At 40.4% G+C, this 22,845-nt stretch overlaps 1 protein-coding gene across 23 annotated transcripts in view; it reads left to right on the forward strand.

Moving 5' to 3' along the window:
* Positions 1-22,845, forward strand: part of ncor1 (nuclear receptor corepressor 1) — a 126,068-nt gene that overhangs the window by 90,729 nt on the left and 12,494 nt on the right. For 13 of the 23 annotated variants that reach the window (XM_084414955.1, XM_084414973.1, XM_084414974.1 and 10 more), the window contains 16 exons: positions 3,780-4,242; positions 4,846-5,038; positions 5,476-5,659; positions 8,917-9,081; positions 13,819-13,970; positions 14,192-14,312; positions 14,468-14,563; positions 14,711-14,796; positions 14,883-15,051; positions 15,428-15,547; positions 15,654-15,734; positions 16,032-16,255; positions 17,245-17,566; positions 17,693-17,923; positions 18,615-18,815; positions 19,489-19,638. In XM_084414955.1, coding sequence (XP_084271081.1) covers positions 3,780-4,242; positions 4,846-5,038; positions 5,476-5,659; positions 8,917-9,081; positions 13,819-13,970; positions 14,192-14,312; positions 14,468-14,563; positions 14,711-14,796; positions 14,883-15,051; positions 15,428-15,547; positions 15,654-15,734; positions 16,032-16,255; positions 17,245-17,566; positions 17,693-17,923; positions 18,615-18,815; positions 19,489-19,638 — 2,958 coding nt within the window. The remainder of the gene's footprint in view (positions 1-3,779; positions 4,243-4,845; positions 5,039-5,475; positions 5,660-8,916; positions 9,082-13,818; positions 13,971-14,191; positions 14,313-14,467; positions 14,564-14,710; positions 14,797-14,882; positions 15,052-15,427; positions 15,548-15,653; positions 15,735-16,031; positions 16,256-17,244; positions 17,567-17,692; positions 17,924-18,614; positions 18,816-19,488; positions 19,639-22,845) is intronic. The other 10 variants (XM_084414971.1, XM_084414969.1, XM_084414967.1 and 7 more) reach the window with 6 other exon arrangements.

Here is a 22,845-nt window from a genome sequence, read left to right on the forward strand (position 1 = left end):
TCTTTCAATCCATCTAGACTACCATTAAAAAATTTGGGTTATTTTATTCCTGTGATGGCAAAGCTGAATTTTCAGAATCATTACTCTGGAATTTCAGTGTCACATGTCACATGATTTAGAAGTAATTCTAAAATTATGATTTGATGCTCAAGAAACATTTCTTATTAATAATGTTGAAAATAGTTGTGCTGCTTGTCATGTGCTAGATGCTGCTGTCTTCTGTTCTCCCTCCTCTCCTTCCCTCAAACCTCGCTTTTTTTTGCTTTTTCTGCTTTTTTCTTTCTGCTGACATACTCCTGGAGCCAAGCAGGTTAGCCTTCATCCCTGTCTGTGAGAGGAACAGAGAACCGGATAGACTGTAAGAGTGGCAGAGAGCCTCTGCACAGCAAGAGGAGGAAGGAATTATAGATGTGGGAGAGGAGTCATTTTCAGACATTTGATGTGTGCTACAGTGGGGAGAACAAGTATTTGATACACTGCCGATTTTGCAGGTTTTCCCACTTACAAAGCGTGTAGAAGTCTGTAATTTTTATCATAGGTACACTTCAACTGTGAGTGACGGAATCTAAAACAAAAATCCAGAAAATCACATTGTATGATTTTTTTTTTTAAAGTAATTAATTTGCATTTTATTGCATGACATAAGTATTTGATGCATCAGAAAAGCAGAACTTAAAGGGTAACTAAACCCCTGGTCAGAGCCTGACTCCACCCACTGGCAATATTTGAAAAATGCTAGAAAAGTGGGCAGACCCCAACGGAGATAGAGGGGACGAACCGAACCGTGAGCGGAAGGGCGTGCACCTGAGAGTCCTGCTGTCAGACTGTCTAAAATGGAGAGTTTGCTCACAGGGTCGCAAGACGACGTAAATGTGCATCTGATGAGTTTTATCGAGTTGATGTCAATAGCGCGCGCTCTGTATAGGCATATTCATATTTTGCAGCTCTGTGAAAAAATCCAGCAAAATGCGCCGACGCGTTTGTCGATCCCAGAGGATTAACTTTAGCCTAACCATAAATTGTGATTAAAATATATATGATCACTCACATCAAGACGCCGCTGTGGTGGTGGAGTCCATGCAGGATCGAGGAACAGCGTTTGGCACTGCGTCGCTGTTCAGCGCGAGCTGTGTGGAGAAGCCAATGTCCACCTCTATTGTATCGTTGGAAAAGCAATTCCGCGTAAAATGCAGGTTTTACACTCACGGTCTTCCAGGCCAAGTGCATGCAAACACTGGCGCCTAATTTCCAAGTCTGCTGGAAAGCTATGCAGTTGCACCCAGCAACACTATACCTACCACTGTACTAAATACAGATAAATCTACGCTAGCTCATCCAAGGGCGTGGTGAGCTCGTACCAAGGGAGGGCGTGGTGAGCTGGAACCAGCCTACGTCACGCAGTACCGTTTACGTCACGCAGTACCGCAACATCCAATAGGAAAATTCAACTGTAGTAGCCACCGTTCAACCTGAAGAGGGCAGCACTCAGACGTTTTTACACCATATATTGTAGAATTAAAACACTTTATACCCAAATGTCAAAAAAGTTACTCGAATCAATGAACAACACTAATAAAGCTCCATTCTTACAGATCATTAACAAAAAAAAGTTGGTTTAGGGTTTAGTTACCCTTTAATATTTGGTACAGAAACCTGAAACAAATTGGCAATTACAGAGATCATACGTTTCCTGTAGTTCTTGACGAGGTTTGCACACACTGCAGCAGGGATTTTGGCCCACTCCTCCATACAGACCTTCTCCAGATCCTTCAGGTTTCGGGGCTGTCGCTGGGCAACACAGACTTTCAGCTCCCTCCAAAGATTTTCTATTGGGTTCAGGTCTGGAGACTGGCTAGGCCACTCCAGGACCTTGAGATGCTTCTTACGGAGCCACTCCTTAGTTGCCCTGGCTGTGTGTTTCGGGTCGTTGTCATGCTGGAAGACCCAGTCACGGCCCATCTTCAATGCTCTTACTGAGGGAAGGAGGTTGTTGGCCAAGATCTCGCGATACATGGCCCCATCCATCCTCCTCTCAATATGGTGCAGTCGTCCTGTCCCCTTTGCAGAAAAGCATCCCCAAAGAATGATGTTTCCACCTCCATGCTTCACGGTTGGGATGGTGTTCTTGGGGTTGTACTCATCCTTCTTCTTCCTCCAAACACGGCGAGTGGAGTTCTATTTTTGTCTCATCAGACCACATGACCTTCTCCCATTCCTCCTCTTAATCATCCAGATGGTCATTGGCAAACTTCAGACGGGCCTGGACATGCGCTGGCTTGAGTAGGGGGGACCTTGCGTGGTGGTTTTGGTAATGGTTTTCTTTGAGACTGTGGTCCCAGCTCTCTTCAGGTTATTGACCAGGTCCTGCCGTGTAGTTCTGGGCTGATCCCTCATCTTCCTCATGATCATTGATGCCCCACGAGGTGAGATCTTGCATGGTGCCCCAGACCGAGGGAGATTGACCGTCATCTTGAACTTCTTCCATTTTCTAATAATTGCGCCAACAGTTGTTGCCTTCTCACCAAGCTGCTTGCCTATTGACCTGTAGCCCATCCCAGCCTTGTGCAGGTCTACAATTTTATCCCTGATGTCCTTAAACAGCTCTCTGGTCTTGGCCAGTGTGGAGAGGTTGGAGTCTGTTTGATTGAGTGTGTGGACGGGTGTCTTTTATACAGGTAACGAATTAAAAAAGGTGCAGTTTATACAGGTAATGAGTGGAGAACAGGAGGGCTTCTTAAAGAAAAACTAACAGGTCTGTGAGAGCCAGAATTCTTACTGGTTGGTAGGTGATCAAATACTTATGTCATGCAATAAAATGCAAATTAGGTACTTAAAAATCATACAATGTGATTTTCTGGATTTTTGTTTTAGATTCCGTTTCTCACAGTTGAAGTGTACCTATGATAAAAAATTACAGACCTCTACATGCTTTGTAAGTAGGAAAACCTGCAAAATCGGCAGTGTATCAAATACTTGTTCTCCCCACTGTATATAATATATATTTAGCAATATTTAATAAATTGGTCAAAAGTTACAGTGAAGACATTTATAATGTCAGAGTTCTTTTTAACTGTTCTACACATCATCCAATCCTGAAAAAAATGCATCACCGTTTCAACAAAAATATTAAGCAGTCACAACTGTTTTCAACATTTGATAATTACAAGAAATGTTTTTGAGCAGCAAATCATCATATTAGAATAATTTCTGAAGGATCATGTGACCCTGAAGACTGGAGTAGTGATGCTAAAGCTTTTCCACCACAGGAATAAATTACATTTTAAAATATACTGTAATATAAACTTATTTTAAATAAAAAATTTTTTTTACTATTGCTGTTTTTACTGTATTTTTGATCAAATAAATTGGTGAGCATAAGAGACTTCTTTCACTTATGTAGTAATCACAGGAACAGTTGAACAGTAGTATGAATGCAAAAGTTACATGTATTTTGTATGTAGCACTTCCTGTGGGCCTGAAGGGTGTGTCATCACGTGGCGAGGGTGGAAAGGTAGTGATTAGCCAAAGGATGTTTGCTGTCCAGAAGTGCATTAGCTTGATTGCTGTGATGCCGCGTGCAGTGATGGTGACCTCAAATGCCACCTCTGCTCTGTCACGGCAGGGTTGTTCGAGTTTTCTGCTTCTCTGCCTTTGTGTTTCTGTAGCAGAGATTGAAATATATTGGATTTGATATTCTGTGCCCTCTTTGCACAGATGAATGAAGAATTTAAAGAGGATGTGATGGCTCAGTCATACGCTCTTTCATCTCCTCTCCTCAGGTCCCGATAACAGTTCGGACACAGAGAGTGCGCCCTCTCCATCTCAAACTGACCCCTCCAAATCTTATGACTCGCTAACTCATCCCAACTCAGCTCTGGACGGCGCATCGGACCTGGACGCCACGGCAAGCAAAGGCCCGGTGGCAGATGACAGGGGCCAGGAGCCTCCGTACTGCGAGCTGCAGGTGAAAGTAGAGAAGAGTCCAGAAGGAGGTGCTGGAGACGGGCTTCCTCAAGATGAACGAGCACACTTGGCATATGAAATGCAAATCCATCCAAAGAGCGAACCGCAGGATGTGGAGATGACTGCTCCCAGTAATGAAAGAGGTCAGGTGCAAGTGAAGACTGAGCCGGAGGTCAAGGACAAGGAGGAGAAACAGGGGGAGCAGCACCACTCTGATAATGACTCTAGCGCCACCTGCAGTGCGGATGAGGATGTGGAGGTTGAACCTGACCGACAAAGGTTAGAAATTGCTGGTCCTGTTTTATTATAGGGCGTTTGTATGTAAATTACTATTGGTTTCTAGTATCATGGATAAGGTGGTGCTTTAATTAAAAAAAAAATTATTATGTGTGAAATAGGAAATCTATAAATAAAAAATTTACACATTTCGATTATAAATTCAAATATAAAATGCTTAATTTAAATTCCGGTAGCTCCATTCCTATTGCCTGTGAGATCATTGGTTTAATTCACAAGTAATGCATGATTGTGTATGTAAATGATTATTATTATTTTATTTTTTTTAATTAAACTTGTTGAATACAGAAAAAAAAAATTTCACAGACCAAATAGAAATCTGAGCTACTGATGCGACTGAAAACGAATTCTGCCTGCCAATAAATTATAAATGACTTGCTTAATAAAGTTTTATTTTAAAAGGTTATATTTTAATTTACCTACCTAAGTGAATATTTAGCTGTGCAAAGATTTTACAATTTTATATTGTACAAAAATAGAGGGATAGAATGAATGAATGAAAAATCACTTCCAGACATTTTGTTGTTACTCACAGTATCAGTAGCTAATATGTTTTATTCTCTTGTTTCTTCCTTGCTATGGCAGACTTTTCTCTCTGGAGAAACCGTCAATGCTGGGCGCTTCAGGGTCAGTGGTCGTGTCCTCAGCCAATCTCCTCAACATGCAGCAGCTTCGGGCCGCCACCATCCCCCCTATGGTCAGTCCCCATAGCCTCTACCCCCACTTAGCATTCAGATATGCCCCTCTGGACAGAGACAGGGCCCAGCCACCCCGCCACGTGAGTCCTGCCTCCATCTCCACCTCCGCAGATCACGCAGTGTGATTTGCTTCTGCGGCAATCAGCAAACAAATCAGCAAATGCAAATTGATTTTCCACACTGTGAAATCATGATGAGTGAGAATATGTTTGGTTGCTCTGGGCTGATCAGTTGTGCGGTTTGGAGGCTGTCTGTTTTGGCGATTTGGTGTGGCTGTGAAATTAATTTAATCTAATTGAGGCCCTGATTGGCCGTTCACAAAGTTTACATAATACGAATGTAGCATCTTGTTGCAAAGCAAATGGCTATTACTTACTAATGGGATTAAGTCATGCACCTTTTCATTTTTATTTAAATATTTAATTGTTTAAAATGTTCTAATTGAGCTTTTTTTGTGTACATCAATCCAGAATTTTTCCACATTTGAATCCTCTCTCTTACGGAATGGTTTGTTTAGGTTTCAGCTCCATTTGGTCACAGCGGTGTTCCCGGAGGTCCATTGAGCGGCTTTGCTATGTTCCAGCACCAAATCAAAGCTGTGCATGAGTCTGTGCAAGAGGACAAACAGAGACTGGACCAGAACGAGTCTGATCGCAGACCACGAGTCACCACCCATAGCCCCACTGTACTGGACCGAGAAGGTGAGTCAGACCTAGGAGTGAGAGAGAGAATGCACAAAAATTGCTCACATGTGGTAATTTGAGAAAACCCCATAAATCCAGCAGCAAGCATTCCCTCTGAGTCTTTTCTTTTTGCCTTGCTCTTTGTTCAGTATCCACTTGAGATACTTGGAGAGTAGATTCACAGGCTAACAGCCTGTAGTGTTGTAGTTAAGACCACCTAAACCAAGACCAAGCCAAGACCAGAGTTTGTTGAGACCAAGACGAGAGTGTGTTGAGACCAAGACAAGATCAAGGCAGGGCGAGACCGAGTCAAGACCAAACCAGCACTCCTTAAATTCATCTAATAGATCCACATTTACTGCTTGAGAAATGTCTATTTAATCAATACATACAATTAGAATAATAAGACACTATATAGAGCTGTTACGAATCAAATGAAATCACTAACCATAAAATCATCTTTGCACTGCAGAGGGGGCACAGAAGGTGCATCTGAATTGGAACAATTACAACTGCATAAATAAGGTTGAGATTAATGGGGTTTTTTTTGTTAAAGTTTATTTAACATTTGTATAAAATCAATATCACATTTGCGATAGTGCTCATATTTGAAAATAAATTGGCCAATTAAGTCTTATTTGGTGCTGTGATGCACATATACACTTTTTTTTTTTTCGTTTCTTTTTTTTGCTTTATTAACACAATGTACCAAGACGAAAGCTTACACGACATTAACCAACCCATTCTCACCTATGAAAGGTTATCCCATTTCTTAGGGAATTTAAATCTCGGTGGTTTCACAACCAGAAGCTACGCATTGTTGTGGCATTATTGATTCTTACTGTGAGTGACAACACGCTGAACATTCCAAGATGGCGGGCGCACTGACGTTTCTGGAGCGGTCTAATGTGACATCTACATATACATATCTATGGTGATGAACACCATTGCGAATGCAAAAATCTGAATGCCTGTTGAAAACATTTAAATATAAATAGAAAGTAGCGCAGCTGCTTTGTCTATGGGGTTACCAGTGTAACAGCTGCAGTTCTACTGTTCCATCAGTGCCATCTGCTGTCAGAGTGTGAATGTGTATTTTCATTCAGCGCGCCTTCACTCGTTCCGCCATTCTGCTCAAGCGTGTTGGGGTTGTTTACATCAGAGTGTGCACATGGCTCTTTGATGCAGCACACACACACAGTGTTGTACATTTTAAGCGGTTTATAGAAATGTATTTTTTAAAATGCATTCTAAAAATCGGAATATTTTGTAATAAATAATTATTCACAGTGTTTTAAAGTGCCCACGATAACAATACTGAGCATGTTCATTAGTCGTGATGTATCATAGTACTGTATATCGGATTCGGGAAATGTCTAGATGCAAGGGAAGGTTGCCCATCTGCCTATATATTTCATATTTCTAGGGATGCACCGAAATGAAAATTCTTGGCCGAAACCGAAAACCGAAAAAGAGGAAACCAAGGCCGAAAACCGAAAACCGAAACACCGAAAGAAATTATGCCAATTATTGTTAGTACCATTGCATTTATGGCTATGACTGTGTACTAAGTTTACTAAAATCAAGGCATTGCAATTGCATAAATTAATATTAAAGTTTCAAAGAATAAATCCATTAAAATTTTATGCAAATATTAATTTAGCATTTGCAAAGTATAAAATTAAATGTTTAACTTGACCCCACTCATGTGTACATTAAATAATAATGTAAAAGCCTACTGGCCTGGAGAAAGGTTTAAAAATGAAATGTTCTCTCATAAAAACAAAGTGCATTTAGGTCAATACTGCCATAGCCCAAAATAATATCTGCAGTTATATGCTCATGGACGTGAGATGCAAAAATCATAAACAGCTCAGGTAAACCTCTGAGAAATGACGGCTGCTCTGCACACACACGCAAAGGTCTCTCGCTCCCTCTCTCTGCCGCGCGTGCTACGTATGCGCGCTCATGCTCGCTCGCGATTCCGGGAGATTTAAACTAATTTGCGGGCATTAGGGAGCCGGTATCAATACGCGGGAGACTCCCGGAACTTCCGGAAGACTTGGGATGTCTGTGTTTTGAAAATCGCTGTCCGTGGGTCACTCTTAGATATATTTAAATACGTCCACACCGCAGATATGTAATGTTGCTTCAGACAAGCACGTGCAGGTCGCGGTGTCTGCGGTTTGCGTCATCACAACATTTCGGCCGTATTGTTTCGGTAAAAAAAATCTTTCGGCCGAAAACCGAAAATGCACTTTTGGGCCATTTTCGGCCGAAAATTTCCGGTGGCCGAATATTCGGTGCATCCCTACATATTTCAACATGTTTCACTCGATTTCACACATTTCAGGCACATTCACATTTCACATTAACACATGAATAGCCTGTTGTGACATTTTGGTTAATTACAAGGTCAAAACTATTTTTAAAAAGAAAAATAATGTCCAGCAAACTTACTGGCATGGCCAATTTGTATGACATTGCCCATCCTCCAAACTAATCCTATGCTAAAATAACATTTGTCACTTTTAGTTTGGGAAATCTCCTGACCAAAAGAACTGTCTCTAAGGGGAAGAGAGCAATGAACAATACAAAATTGAGGTTACAGAAACACCCCTGAGACAAACAGACAGAAAGACAGGCAAATGGACCACTGCCTAACCAGAAGATTGTGATGTGCCTGTAGTGCCTCTGTTCTATCCTCCCATGCACTTTCGCTCAGTTTTTACATGCCAAGAATTGAGTAAAGACAGTAACGGCAAAGACAGACGTTTTTCTGTTTTTCCTCCTCCTCCTCTCGGTTTTATAATGGGTCTCCAAAACAGATTTTTGAAGCCTGTCAAATGCGCAGGAGAGAGACAGTGGACTTTGCTCTTCTCAGCTAAGAAGCACAGTGCTGTTTTTGATAGAGCCAGACAGAAGCAGCCAACCAAAAGGAACATTAGGTCACTCTCGTGTAGTGATATCCATTAGAAACACCAAGTTTTACTCGACCTCTTTCTCACAGACTGTAGCTCTAAAAACCTGTCTTGAAATTTCACTTTCCAGAGCATTTACAGTGATAGCACTGAATTAACCTTTCTATATCTATACCTGTGATTTAATGTATGGGGGGCTTTGAGTCTTTGAGTATGGTTTGAATAAGTTGTTTTCATGATCACTAGTAGAGGGGACTGCAATTAGATAGTGCACTTGTCATTGTTTTGTGTCTTTGCCGGTCTGCTTGATGTCTGTGAGTATCTGATAGCCTTTCCTCTCTGTCCTGTCCCAAGGTAAGCCGTTCGCTTACATGCCATATGATCTGAAGCTGATGGAACAGGAATCACATGGTGGAGTGGGCAGACCTGGCTCTCCATACAGACTCTCTCCTCGGGAGCATAGCAAAGCCTCACCCCAGCCCGACGGCAGTAACGGCGCACGCTATAGTGTACCTCCAGGTAAGCAGTCCATGCACCCCGTATCCAGGCACAATTTTTTAGAAAGGCAGCTTGTTTTTGTTCAGGCAGATATGGGCACCAAAATGAACACTCACCAATTGAGAGAACAAATTGAGTGAAAGAACGATAGTCTGACCCTCATTGATGTAAGCAACATGTGTGATTCAAATCAAAAGCATACAAATGGTCTACTAAAAAATTTTTTTTTTATCTTAGTGAAAAAAAAATCCATATAAAAGTTGTTTTTTTTTAATCCTCAAGAAAAATATTTTATTATTTCATATCATACATTATATTACCTTTCAAAAGTTTGGGGTCAGCAATATAAAAATAATAATAAAAAAAGTATCTTATGCTCACCAAGGCTGATCAAAAATACAATAAATAAAAATGAGCCAATCTCTATCTTTCTACTTTTTTTTTTTTTTTTTTTTTTTTGTATCAAACAAATCTAAATACTATGAGTCATTGTAGATGTGGACTTGATTGATGGCCTGTGGGCTAATTGTTCAGAGCACTTTCGAGTCCCTCTTGTTTGGACCTAATGATTTTGACTTTGCAGTAAAAAGTATTTACTTTCATTAAGTCATACATATTCATGCCATATGGAGTATTTTGCTTCATTGTTTTAGTCCTGCATATAGACAGGTACACGAGTTGGAATTTCAGTCATTAGCAGGCTTGTCTGGAGCTTGTAACCTGACAGTGTGTCGCTAGCAGACTGATAAGGAACCAGACTTCGCTTCTACTTGTTTTAGAGGAACATGTAAGATACATAGCTGTTATTAGTCAGGTCAGCAAGTTTCTTACTGAAGGAAACCTTGAAGCTCTCACGAGGCTCAGTCCATGTGACTGATTCCCTTAGCAGCCCTACCCTTAAAACTTGGAAACCGTTCTCATGGAGACAAACACTTACAGAACACACTGGAGGTTTCTATTGGGGAGAGAAAAAATAATGTACATCAAGTAAACAATGTTTTGGTAGGACTGTCGCTCCTTCAGGTTTATTGATTTGTGATGATGTGGGGGAACAGTGATCAGGTTTCATGATGAACTTTGGCACGAGACTTTTGGTCTTCAGTGACCTCTACTGTGAGGACCTAGATTGAGCGGAATGATTGATGTTTGCATTATTGACCTGGTAAACAAAACTTTCTCTCTGTGTCCTACATGCATGCTACATCAATAACACGACCACTACTGGTGATGCAACTGTGATTGACAGAACAAACTAGAGATATCACACATACTGGTCTCCAAGAATAGTAAACTACTTAAAAAAAATAAATTTTTTATCATGTATATAAATTATTCTTTTATAAAAAAAAAAAAAAGAAAAGTTTTTAGATATATATATATATGTATGTATGTATGTATGTATGTATGTGTGTGTGTGTGTGTGTGTGTGTGTGTGTGTGTGTGTGTGTGTGTATGTATGCGTCATGCGATCATAATGTACACTAGTATGTAATGTATTAATGTATTAATCTTCACCGGGGTGATACATTTACTGTTGTATGTTGTGCAGTGGACAAGGTAAAGCCAAATGGGAAAACCTACAAGATGCATACACGAGGAAAATGTATTCTCGGTCAGCGCCACCTATCATGCTGGCGTGAATTAGCTGAAGGCCATCAACCATTTCACATTCAGTGTGAAAGCTCAGTTCGCCGGCGATTCGCTTAGTTTTACCGTGTCGTGCTCAGTGAGAGAGGGTCTTAAGAGTCTTTACTGTCACTTTTGATCAATCTTTCACTTCTCTACTGCATTCCCCAATCCCCAGTGAATCACATGGCCAGCCTGATACAGGCATTAAAACAGTAGCTCTGAACGAGAGAATGAACCATGTAAAGATCAAGGCAGGTTTCTGTACTGTTAGACCTGAATTATTCTTATTTGTGCATAAGAATCATCCTGAACCGTACAATTGATACAGATAAGCTATTATAGCATGAGAACATCACACCCTGCATTAAAGAACCACAGAGACCATCTCAGCTCCAGTTAACAGGCTCCTGCTTTTTACAGGAGACAGAAGGGTTCACGACTCAATATTTTAAAAGAGATGAGTTGAGAGACTGGGCTGTCTGGAAAGTGAAAAGGAAAGAAGTGCTTTTAGTGAGCAGCGGTGAAGAGAGAATTCATTCTCTTCTTGCTAAGAGCTTCAGATTAGACTCTGGCCTGTTTTTCTTTGTCTGACTTTATTCGGGGTTTAGTTTGAGGCTCTCTGCATTTGGGTCAGCTTTCCTTTTAACCAGCTCTTTATTTTGAGTGTTGTTTTTTAGACTCTTATATATTAAGCTGGTCAGTTTTGTGAAAGGTCTTTTGCAGGTCTTGCAGAAGTTTGGTAGGTTGTGTGCAGTAGGTCAGAAGGATTGAGCAGTGAATCTGACCTGCGAGAGCTGGAGTCTACATTTAAAGGTGCCGTATGTTATTTCTCAAAGTCGTTGCTGAAAGTGGTTGATATTTGAAATCAACCCAAACAAACACACTCTCTTCATTGCTCTGGCTCCAGAGATCACCCTCCAATCCTAACCTCCCTGCTCCGAGTCGGTCTTGAACCCCGATCGATGGCATGCGGTGCTGATGCACCACTCACAAAGCTGCTAAACAGTAAACACTAGCTGGCCTAGACAGTAGATGTCTATATTTATCACAGCAGAAGTGCAACAAAATAGTGCTTCACGAAAAATAAAGCAAAGAAGATGAACGAATGACAAGGAAGCACAAAAAATTTACATACACAATAGTAATTACAAACAAGAGTTGTTAGTTGCCAACAGCACAGCCGCTCCAGACAAACAATGACAGTCAAAACCAGTGTTCCTCACGTATGGAGTGGAATCAAAGCAACCTCCGCATCTGTTTTCAGGCCTTCCCACTGAGCTCTCTCCAGCGCTGGAAAGCTTTTCTAATATTAACGCAGGTTCTAAAGCTCTTTCCTGATCATAACCCATTCATTTTCTCAGCCATCTCTGTATAGTCTTTCTTCAAATCTCCCTCTTGCTCGTTCTCTCTTCTACACGTTTGTTGTTGTGTCAGTCCGATCAACTTTCAGACAGCATTTTTCAAATATCGCTTACCCCACCTTTAAGCAGTAAGGTAAGAGAGGCCGTTGTGAATCGTTACGACTAAAGATCGTTGTTAGGCACGACTTTCAGTGCAGTTCAAAACACAGCACAGCCTTGAGTGACATTGATTTTTAAAAGCGATACTACATAATGTGTGTGTGTGTATGTGTGTGTGTGTGTGTGTGTGTGTATATATATATATATAAAAATATAAATTCTATTAAGCAAATAAAAAAATATATTTCTGTATAAAATTCAGATGGGACGGATACGTGTTGTGCTCTGCGCTGACTCGTGCATATGATTCGCTCTGTGCTGTTGTGTTTTTATTGGGATCTCCAGTAGCTTGTTGTCGTCTCATCTATTTCTTTTTCAACTGTGAAATAATGGGCCAGGGCAGTGTTGTCACCTTGTGGGCAAACTAATTATTGCAAAAATACACTGCATACTGTGATAATGATAAATTGAGGTTACACCTCGGGTGTGCATTATTTTTCTAGTAATTCAACAGCCTGGAGTCAATTATACCGCTTATACTATGGTTATCTCACCTCATAACTTTGTTCAGATGATGTATCTGAAGACATTTGTCAGGTTTTTGTCTTTAAACGCTCTTGTGTATGGGACTAATTTCTCACGCATCTAATCCCAAGCCTCCGGTGCTAATTCCAAAACGTCATTTTAGAGCTAGTAACAGAGACTTAAGCCACTGATAGCAGTCTAATGCAGTTATTAGAGAGAGAGATTAAGCGTGTATGAATTAGCTCAGACTGTGCGTTTCTCAACAGTGTTCAGCACCAGCATTTACTAATATCGAAACTACGTTTATCTGTAGTGCACCTCGCTAGTGAGAAACGTCATGTAGCTTTAAATTTACTCAACTATTTTACTGATAAAGTCGTCAGAGCAGTGCTGACAACACGGCACGCGAGTGTGTGTCCGTACTGTATGTATGTGTGTGTTTGAGTTGGAGAGAGCGCGCGAGGAAGAAATATGCATTTTTCCATAATAACTAATAAATAAAACGTAATTTTGTGGCAAATAACGTTGAAATTATTTGTTGTTTTTATCCTATTGTTTACTATATTTATTTGCTCGGGCAGTGTCGTTGTGGGTTTTAGTTCTGTGGGTTGTAAAGACCTTTGAAATAAAGTGATATGGAACTGTAATGCGGTCAAGACCTGCCTGGAACTAATTTAGCCGTGCGTTTCCCTGAAAATAAATTAGAACGTTTGTCAACCAATCAGATTCAAGCATTCAACATCCCCGTAGTATAGACCTTATGCGCCAGAGAAACTTTCGCCAGAGAATATTGTCTTTGAACTTCCGTTTTTGCGGTCGCTCTGTATATTTCTTTGGCATCGCTGTCCAGGAGTAATTCGCTTTTGAAGTGGATTTACTTAATGTAAAGTTAACGAAAGTTATTATGAGGATTGTAATGTTTAAAGCAGATGTCTTAACAAATGTCAGTAGAACGGTAAGATTTTAAAACGAGCCGTTAATTCATAAATATGCAAGATCGCAGTGAAAATACAGACCAGAAGACAAAAGACAACAAGCAGTGCTGTAAAGGGGCGGGGCTACAATAAGGTCTATAAGTGAGGAGTGATCCTCTTTTGCCCGCCTCTTTTCAATCCTTGTTTCTCTTATCTTTTTATTCTCACAGTTCTTCAGCCAGCACCAAACCAGGCAGCTCAAGATGTCCGCATGACGTTTTCCCGCCACAGGCCACCCAATATTCCATCTCCTCCGCCTCTCATTCCCACCTCCAAACCTACAGATAAGCCCTCCTTCATCCAGGGGGGCTCCATTTCACAGGTAAGAGTTTTTGGTGGTTGTTGTTTTTTCATTAAACAAATATATGATAGTGATTCCTTATTTGTTTATTCAGCTCCTATATTCAGCTTGGTTGTTATTTAAGACTTGTGGTGCTTCTGCTAAGTTTAAATGCTTCCTACATATAATGGGATCAGGCCAGAGGATCAGGAGTTTTCCTGGTATTCCACTCTGACTTGTCTTCTTCCACCCATGCCCTTCAGGGAACGCCAGGAACATACCTTCCGTCTCAAACACATGCTGTGTACGTACCGGAGGTAGTCAAGACCACAGCAGGATCGATCTCACTCGGCTTGCCAAGACAGCAAGACCCTGCCAAACCTGGTGAGAGGCAAACGAGGGGTTCGGAGAGTATAAATACAAGCTCAGCTTAACTAGTCTTTCAAGTCTTGCTTTTTGTGGTTGAGTTTCGCTATGATAACCTCATGTGGTCTATATGTACTCTAAACACCTGGTTGTGTTTGTGTGTGTGTGTTAAGTGTCATATATTAAGCAAGAGGAGTGTTCTCCACGTGGACAGAGCGCTCAGGCAGAGGGTCTCTTATCCAGAGCTCAGTATGAGGGAGTAGTCAGAGGTGAGTTGATGAAATCTACAATAAAATGACTAAAATCAAAGAGTTAATCCCCTGTCATGAATGTGAAATAGAAGCAGCTCCAGAACATTTGACTACAAACTCAAACACTAACTGAACGGTGTTTTTCTTTCTCTCCTCTGCTCCCAGGAGGACCCATTCAGATTCAGGACATGAGAGGGCCACCTGGAAAAGGCCCAGAGGGCTTGACGTATAGAGGTGGCTCCATTACGCAGGTACCTTTTATTATAGGCCTTTGTGTAAGTATTTGTTTAATTTTCATTTATAGTTGTGAAGTATTTCTCACGCTCGCTCTTTCTAGGGCACTCCTGCCCTGACTCAGTCCAGTGTAGCAGCGGATCTCTTGAAAGGCACTATTGCTAAACTGGCCACAGAGGACCTGAGCGGCCCAGAGAAGAGCCGAGCTGAAGCCCATTCTAAAGCTCACGTCATCTACGAAGGCAAAAGCGGACACATCCTCTCTTTTGACGGTCAGAACCAAATCTGCTTCCCAGTAGGACTGGGTGATATTTAATATTATTCATGTTATATTTGTGATGATATATGATTTTAAAATTCTTTTTGGTTTCTATTATATCGAATATTGTCAAAAAGTTATAGTTATAAAGTGATCATTTTTATGTTATATTGCCCGGCCCTAGTCACACCACAGCACAAGTGGAGTCAGATGGTGAAGTGCTTCATTTCAAGGGCTAAATGACATGTTTGCTAACTGTGCGACAAGAGTTTCTATTTTTATGGTGCACCACAGCCAGAGCTTACCAGGAGTCTTTTTTACATGGCCTATTGATATTTTTAGTTCATTTTATTATAATAATATATCCATCTCGCTTTATGTTCCCACAGCTATTAAGAACCCTAGAGAGGGCACTAGAAGCCCACGGATGGGGCACGATCTCAAGCGCACATATGACATCATGGAGGGGTCCCCTGGACACCCAGCACGTGAGACGGCACCTTATGAAGGTTAGTCATGTTTTCATGTGCTTTTTCTGAGAAGAATGAAGCACAAGAGTTGAAGAAATGAGAATGTTTGCCAATGGGGGTTTTTAAAGACATTTTTCTCTGCCAGGTTTGATCAGCAGAGCATTGCCGAGAGAAAGTCCACACGAGTCTAAGGATCGATCCATACTCGCAGGATCCATCATGCAAGGTAATGCTGACCCACCACACTTCCTTCAATCCTGAAAATATGTAATTATTTTATAAAACATATTTATAGTTAAAGACTAGTTTAATATAAAGGATTTCAAATAATAATGCTGTTCCAACTTAGGCTTTTGCTTTAAATGCTAAATATTTCGGACAGCTAAAACAAACAAATACAGGAGAAAACTTTTCATTAATATTAATTATTATTATTTTTATATACAAATATATATGTATATATATGTATAATATATATACAAATTTTAAGGGAATTTCTAAATTATCTCTCCCTGTGTTTCAGGAACTCCAAGAACATCTGCTGAAGTCTATGATGAGGCCTCCAAGTACGGTAAACAGATCAAGAGGGAAAGTCCACCCATACGCTCTTTTGAGGGAGGCATCACGAAAGGTAAACCATACGAGGGGGTGAACACCATAAAGGCGACGGGCCGCTCAATTCATGAGATTCCTCGTAAGGAGACCCAAGACCGCAAAACTCCTGTTCTGGAAGGACCCATTGCTCAGGTACAAGATTTTAGGTTTTTATTGTTTCCCACACTGAAATGTACAGTACTGGTCAAAAGTTTGGAAACATTATTTTTTATGTTTTTGAAATAAGTCTCTTATGTTCATCAAGCCTGCATTTATTTGATTAAAAATACAGAAAAAAACTGTATTGTGAAATTTTATTGCAATTTAAAATAATGGTTTTCTATTTGAATATTCTTTAAAATATTATTTATTTCTGTGATGCAGAGCTGAATTTTCATCATCATTACTCCAGTCCTCAGTGTCACATGAGCCTTTAGAAATTATTCTTATATGCTGATTTGATAATTGTTTTTTATTAGTGTTGGAAACAGTTGCACTACTTAGCCTAATATTTTTTGGAACCTGTGATTTTCTAACAATATAAATCTTTACTATTACTTTTTATCAATTTAACATCCTTGCTGAATAAAAGTATTCATTTCTTTCAAAAATAAAATAAGAAAATTGACTGACCCTTTTTGAACGGTAGTGTATATTGTTACAAAAGATTTCTGTTTTAAATAAAGGCTGTTCTTTTTTAAACTTTTTATTCACCAAAGAGTCCTGAAAAAAGTATCACAGGTTATAAAAAAAATTAAGCTGCACAGCTGTTTCCAACATTGATAATAAATCAGCATATTAGAATAATAAAGGATCATGTGACACTGAAGACTTGAGTAATGACTGTTGAAAATGCAGCTTTGCATCACAGAAATAAATTATATTTTAATGTATATTAAAATTGGTGTTAAAATTTTAATCATATTTCACAATATTACTGTTTTTTTTTCTGTATTTTTGATCAAATAAATGCAGCCTTGGTGAGCATAGGAGACTTATTTAAAAAAACATAAAAAATACATTCATATCACATTCAGATCAGTCAAAAGGAAGATGGCTTTGAATGTCTTAAGAGAACAGTTTCTCTTCATCTCCCTCTAATTTTCTCACCATGCATTGTTTTGTTTTCCACATCTATGCAGGGTATTCCTCTGAAGTATGAGAGCAGTACTGTGAACCCGTCGGCCATCAAGCACAATGTTAAATCTCTGATCACAAGCCCAGTGAAGATCTCACACTCTGCCATCGAGGCGGCCGAGCGCGAGAGGGCCAAGTACGAAGATGTAAAGGCATCCGAGCGCGTCCGACACACAAACTCTACGTCTGTCCTGCGCTCCACACACACAGAGGTGGGAAAAGCTCAGCTCAGTCCAGGCATGTATGATGACAGCAATGCACGCAGAACCCCTACATACACCAGCACCTCCATATCCAGAGGATCACCCCTACTGCGAGGGCAAGAGGGTATGAATGTCTCATCTGTCATTTTGGCTTCTTTTTATTTACTCAAAACGTTTTATTGCTCCTATAGATTACGTCTAGCAGTCAGTTTCACAGGTCATCTTGCTGATTTTTTTTTTTCTTGAATAGGAAGTATAATAACAGGTAAACCAGCTTCTCACGAGAGGAAGAACGCTCTGACCCCAACCCAGAGAGACAGTATTCCCGCCAAGTCACCTGTTTCCGGGGCTGACCCTCATGGTTCTCACAGCCCCTTTGACCCTCACCACAGACCTGTGGTACCTGGAGACGTATACCGGACTCACCTGGCGCCACACCTGGACCCCAGCCTCGCCTTTCACCACAGAGTCCTGGACCCAGGTAATTTAAGGCATTATGGGATCTTTCCAGGGGCCAGAGTCATGAAAACAAATTAGATTAGGGTCCAGCATAGGTCACCAGAGAAAAGTCTGTCGTCTTCATCTGATGATCCAGTTATGATAGTTTGATATAAAAATTACGAGGTTAAAAAAAAATTAAACATGCAAGGGTGAATTGTTCACATTAAGGTCCTATACATTTCATTTAGAATGTCAAACATTTTAATGTCAATGAAGATTTCATTTTAAAAAGTATTTTACAAAATACGAAACATTGTACAACCATAGTTGTTTTGTAAATCTGATCCCTGGACTAAGATGTAACCTCATTCTAAACTGCATTACTTAATCAGACTCAGAACGCATGAGACGTGGCTATGCTTTTCCTAGGTCTGGAAAATTAGTGAATTATGAATTAGTTCTGTTCTGAAAAACCACAAACAGGCCTGCACAAAAAACAGTTCATGCGTCACCCACAAAATTAATTAATTGTTCTAAGTAATGACTCTCTCTTAAAAGCACTACTCCCATCTCATTGGTAAACATCATGTTTTGGTTTTTCAACCTACTCTCATGCATTAGGTAATAGCATTTCCTGCTCGACTCTGCTGTGGCAAATCCGCACCATTGACGTCAAGACAAGAACAGCTGTCTTTTTACCTCTAGTTCTTGTTTTCCTCTGTATATCTCAGCAGCGTACATGTTCCAACGGCAACCGTCGCCTACAGGTTACCCCAACACTTACCAACTGTACACCATGGAGAACACTCGGCAAACCATTATGAACGATTACATCACCTCGCAGCAGATGCGGGTCATACCACTCCCTGATGTTGCAAGGGGACTGTCACCACGTGAACCGTCCATTGGCATCCCATACCCACCAGCTAGAGGTAAGGGGCATGATTGTCTAAGTGTGTGTATGTGTGTTTGTGACAGTGAATGAAGGGATCAAAGGAAGAATGTAGTCTGTAGATATTGTGTTTGTGTGAACTAGTGGCAACCTTTTCCAGACCATCAGAAGCAAATGACCCTTAAACAAATTCTATTTGCACGCTGTCAATTCATTGAGTTCAATTCGATTGTTAAATCCAGGGCTGGGGCTTTTTTTCTAGTTACATATGTTCACTCTGCATCATATTGTAACATCTCCAGAAACAAGGTTACCTGTTAAACTTTGACCTGGTTTTGATGTGACATTATTTTGCATAAAATGATAAGAAGTTTCTTAATAATAGAGCAGATTCTGAAGGAGTTTGACCCTCAGACCCTTAGCAGGTACTGCTGTCTAAATTTACTAAATAGATTGCTTCATGTTGCTAGTTAATTTGCTTAGAGTGAAAAGCTTGTGGAAACCAGCTTTCAGCCCTGACGTATCCTGTTATTGTAATTTGAACTCCTTTGATACATTATTGATGAGCTCATTCAAATTTTTAAAATTCTTCTAGTGTTTCAGTCATAAGATGCTTCTAGAAGATCAGTAGAGGGTGTTGGCTCTTTAAGTAAAGTTGAAGCTGATTGGTTGTGGATGCTCACCCTCTGGCCCTTTGCTTCTGTCTGTAAAAGGAATAATTGATCTAGCCCAGATGCCACCTACCATCCTGTTACCTCACCCTGGGGGGGCAGGTTCCCCCTCCCTGGACCGCATCAACTACATCCCTGGACCTCAGACCCCTTTCCCTCCTAGGGCATTCAACCCTGCCTCCATATCTCCAGGTGAGGATCCCACCCCTCCTCTCCTATCCAACACCTGAACTTCCCCATCTAGTCCTGGTGGTGGTGGTACTTTAGAAACTCGCCCCTTCGCTGCTGCTCTTTTATTAAAGATGCTTTCTTTCACCTAAAACTAACTGCAGCCGTTTTCTACACCACTATGGTGTCAGTGCGCTACTACTAAATCTACAGTGTCACGGCAAAAATAAGTACATTTCACCTGATTTGTGAGTTGGTCTGAATTGATTGTGATGACTGTGTAAAAATACTAGCCTGGATGCCAGCCGAACTTAGCCCCGCCCACACATTTTTTAGGTCGGGAAGTTCGGTCTGGACTCGATCCGTTTAGGAGCTATTATGCCCGAACAAAAATTGTTCGGACCAATCAAATTGTCAGGGCGGGCTTTATACGATGATGGACAGATGAGCAACGGTAACGTAATCATCCACGTCATCAACGAGCGCTTGGCTTGAATTCGTTTACAACAAAGATGACTGCCGCTGGAGAATTGAGATTTCACGAGTTCACACTTACAAATAAGTCAGATAGAATAAATGCATATTTGGCGTGCTGTCCGAGGAGAGGGCTCCGGGCTTGGTATTCGGCCCGAACCCAGAGTAGGCTACTCCCCCCGTATTCCAGGCTGTGGAAGAACAAGCCGAGAGTGAGTGGAGGGATGCTGAAAACTGTCAAGGAATGTTAGGTGAGTTCCAGAGTGAATAAATATATGCTTCCTCTCATGCTGATAGTGTAGACCGTAGACGGTAATTGTTTGATGACAAGTTGCTTGGATTGATTGTTTATAAAACATTATGTGTAGATTCCGCCATTGCGTCTGTTATAGAAGATATCGACAGTGCATTAATTTTAAAAGAGGAACAGAGAACCGCGATCAAGGCATTTGTCGATCAGAAACATGAATGAAAAACATACGTCACTTACTCCGTTGCTCTGATTGGTTGTAGGTCTGTCCAATTGAGTGCAGAGGCATTTTCCTTCCTGGTTCGGTTGAAACACGCCCCATAATCACAGCCCAATGGAGCAGTATCAGACTCACATTCTGACTAGAATCTGAGTATGACGACGTCAGGCTATAAAAATACACAAAACAGCACGAGTCCTAAAAATCTGTACCTGACTGAATCACTTCTTGCCTGAACCTGACGTGCATAAATACTTTTTTTTTTTTTTAAGGAAAAACACAGCCCCAGACAGACCTGATTAAAATTAGTCCAGAGTCCAACTGACCCGATTCCAAAAAAATGTTTAACCCGTCTGAACCTGAATGTTAGAAGTAGTGACGTCTGTACAACCCGTAATTATCAAATTACCCAAGATTGGAAACTAATATCACACCCGCTTGGAATTGGACCTTGGATTTCAGATCAGTTTAATGAACTTTGCAGGCTTCCTGCTGAATTATGTGGGTGCTGACACACATTTTGTACCATTTTGAGGGGTAAGGTTGAGCTTATTAACATTTACAAAGAACGAAGAGAACTGCTGGTACCATTGTCTGCATGATATGTTCTAGAACAAATTGTATCTTAAGATGTACGTAGAAATATGTAGGATGTTAGTCGGAAATAAAAAGGCAACGAAAGTGTCAAACTCCCAATTGCTGCAAGTACTTCCCTACATCTACCTCCCCTGAGAATCTGCCTGCACCTGCCCACCTGTGCATGCAGTGTAGGCAAATGTGGCCTCAGTTGTGTCATATTTAAAGCTTGTCTTGGGAATGCAGGTGGTCTGGAGGTAAGTAGACCTTAACAGTCTAAACATCTATTCACACTGAGAACGTAATCACAAAAAGTAATTGCTAGATATATTTGCTCTCTGTGTGAATATGCTTTTAGAACCATTTCATGGCTCCTTGAATCTCAGTCTGTGTCAGTGTTGTACTGCAACATTCCATGTGCTTTGTCCATATCTTTACATACAGAGTGCATACGGTACATACAAATACCTGTTTTTCCTTTAATAATAAATCAATCTATTTTTTTTTTCTTCTTCTTTGGCATCTTTACTCAGGATTTTCTCTGTCATCAAATCTTTCCACCTTGTGAATGCTGTATAAATGTTTACAGTCGTTTTTTTGTCTTGTCAGAGTTTTTTTTTGTTTCCTCGGCCCTACAGGTGCTGATTCTCCTGTTGTCTTACTTGGTAAAGCACGATACCAGTGTTACTAGTTTAGTTTTTTCATTTTCACTCTTCGCATCATCAAACAACACTACGCTACTCGCGTATCTACAGAGGCAGCAGCCTATGAGCGTGAGGATTCTCTCTGACGTTTAGTCAGGGTCAACAATGATGAAGCATGTTTGTTTATGAGCAGGTTTTGTAGTTAAATTGTTAGTTATGTCATTGTTTCTCCGCCCACCCACAGGAATCAGCACCATTTCTGTGGAAAAGGGATAAAATACTTCATCAGTATTCATCAGTGATCAGTGGTTCCCAAACTGGTATACTTGAAGTGACCGAAGGAGTGCGCAAACAAAATGCTGTTTTGCCATTCATTTAATTTTACCCCACATTAAAATAACATTAAAACTAAAATGGTGCACCTAGTATAAAAATAGGAAAATGGTAGTGCTCTAAAAGATAAAATACATGACATCCAATCAAATCACCTCATCTTTTGTGGTCAAAATTGACTGCATCCACACAAGCACTGTGCATATGATAATTGCATACAGAGTATCTGCCTTAGCAAATCGCACTACATTACAGTAATTCTCGACAATGTACTTTTGCAAAAGTGGGGATTTAGCTCTTACTAGAATGAAGAACAAGTATAGACACAGAGAGTACATAAAGACTCAAACTCTCTTCAATACAGAAACATACCCTGTGTGAGTTCTTGTTTTTAATGTTGATCACATATTATACGAGCAAGAATGCATTTTTCCCAAATATACCCACGATTGCAAATGTTACATTGAATTTATACAACAGTTCAAGAAACAAAAAGGTAATATAAAGTGACATACATTGTAAATAGTATTGTCAATATTGTTTGCTCTATTTTGCAACAAAATAATAGTTCCAATGAAAGCCACAGCAGAACTGCTGTGCTTCTCCAACACTTCAATGTTTCGTTACGAATTATTTAATGACCCATTCATAACCATAGCCACTTGCTTCATTACTGAATGAATGACTCGATGACTCGCTCATCGAGACAGTAGCTTACTTTAGTTTAATATTTA

This window comes from Rutilus rutilus (genome assembly GCF_951802725.1).
Source record: "Rutilus rutilus genome assembly, chromosome: 7".
NCBI lineage: Eukaryota > Metazoa > Chordata > Actinopteri > Cypriniformes > Leuciscidae > Rutilus > Rutilus rutilus.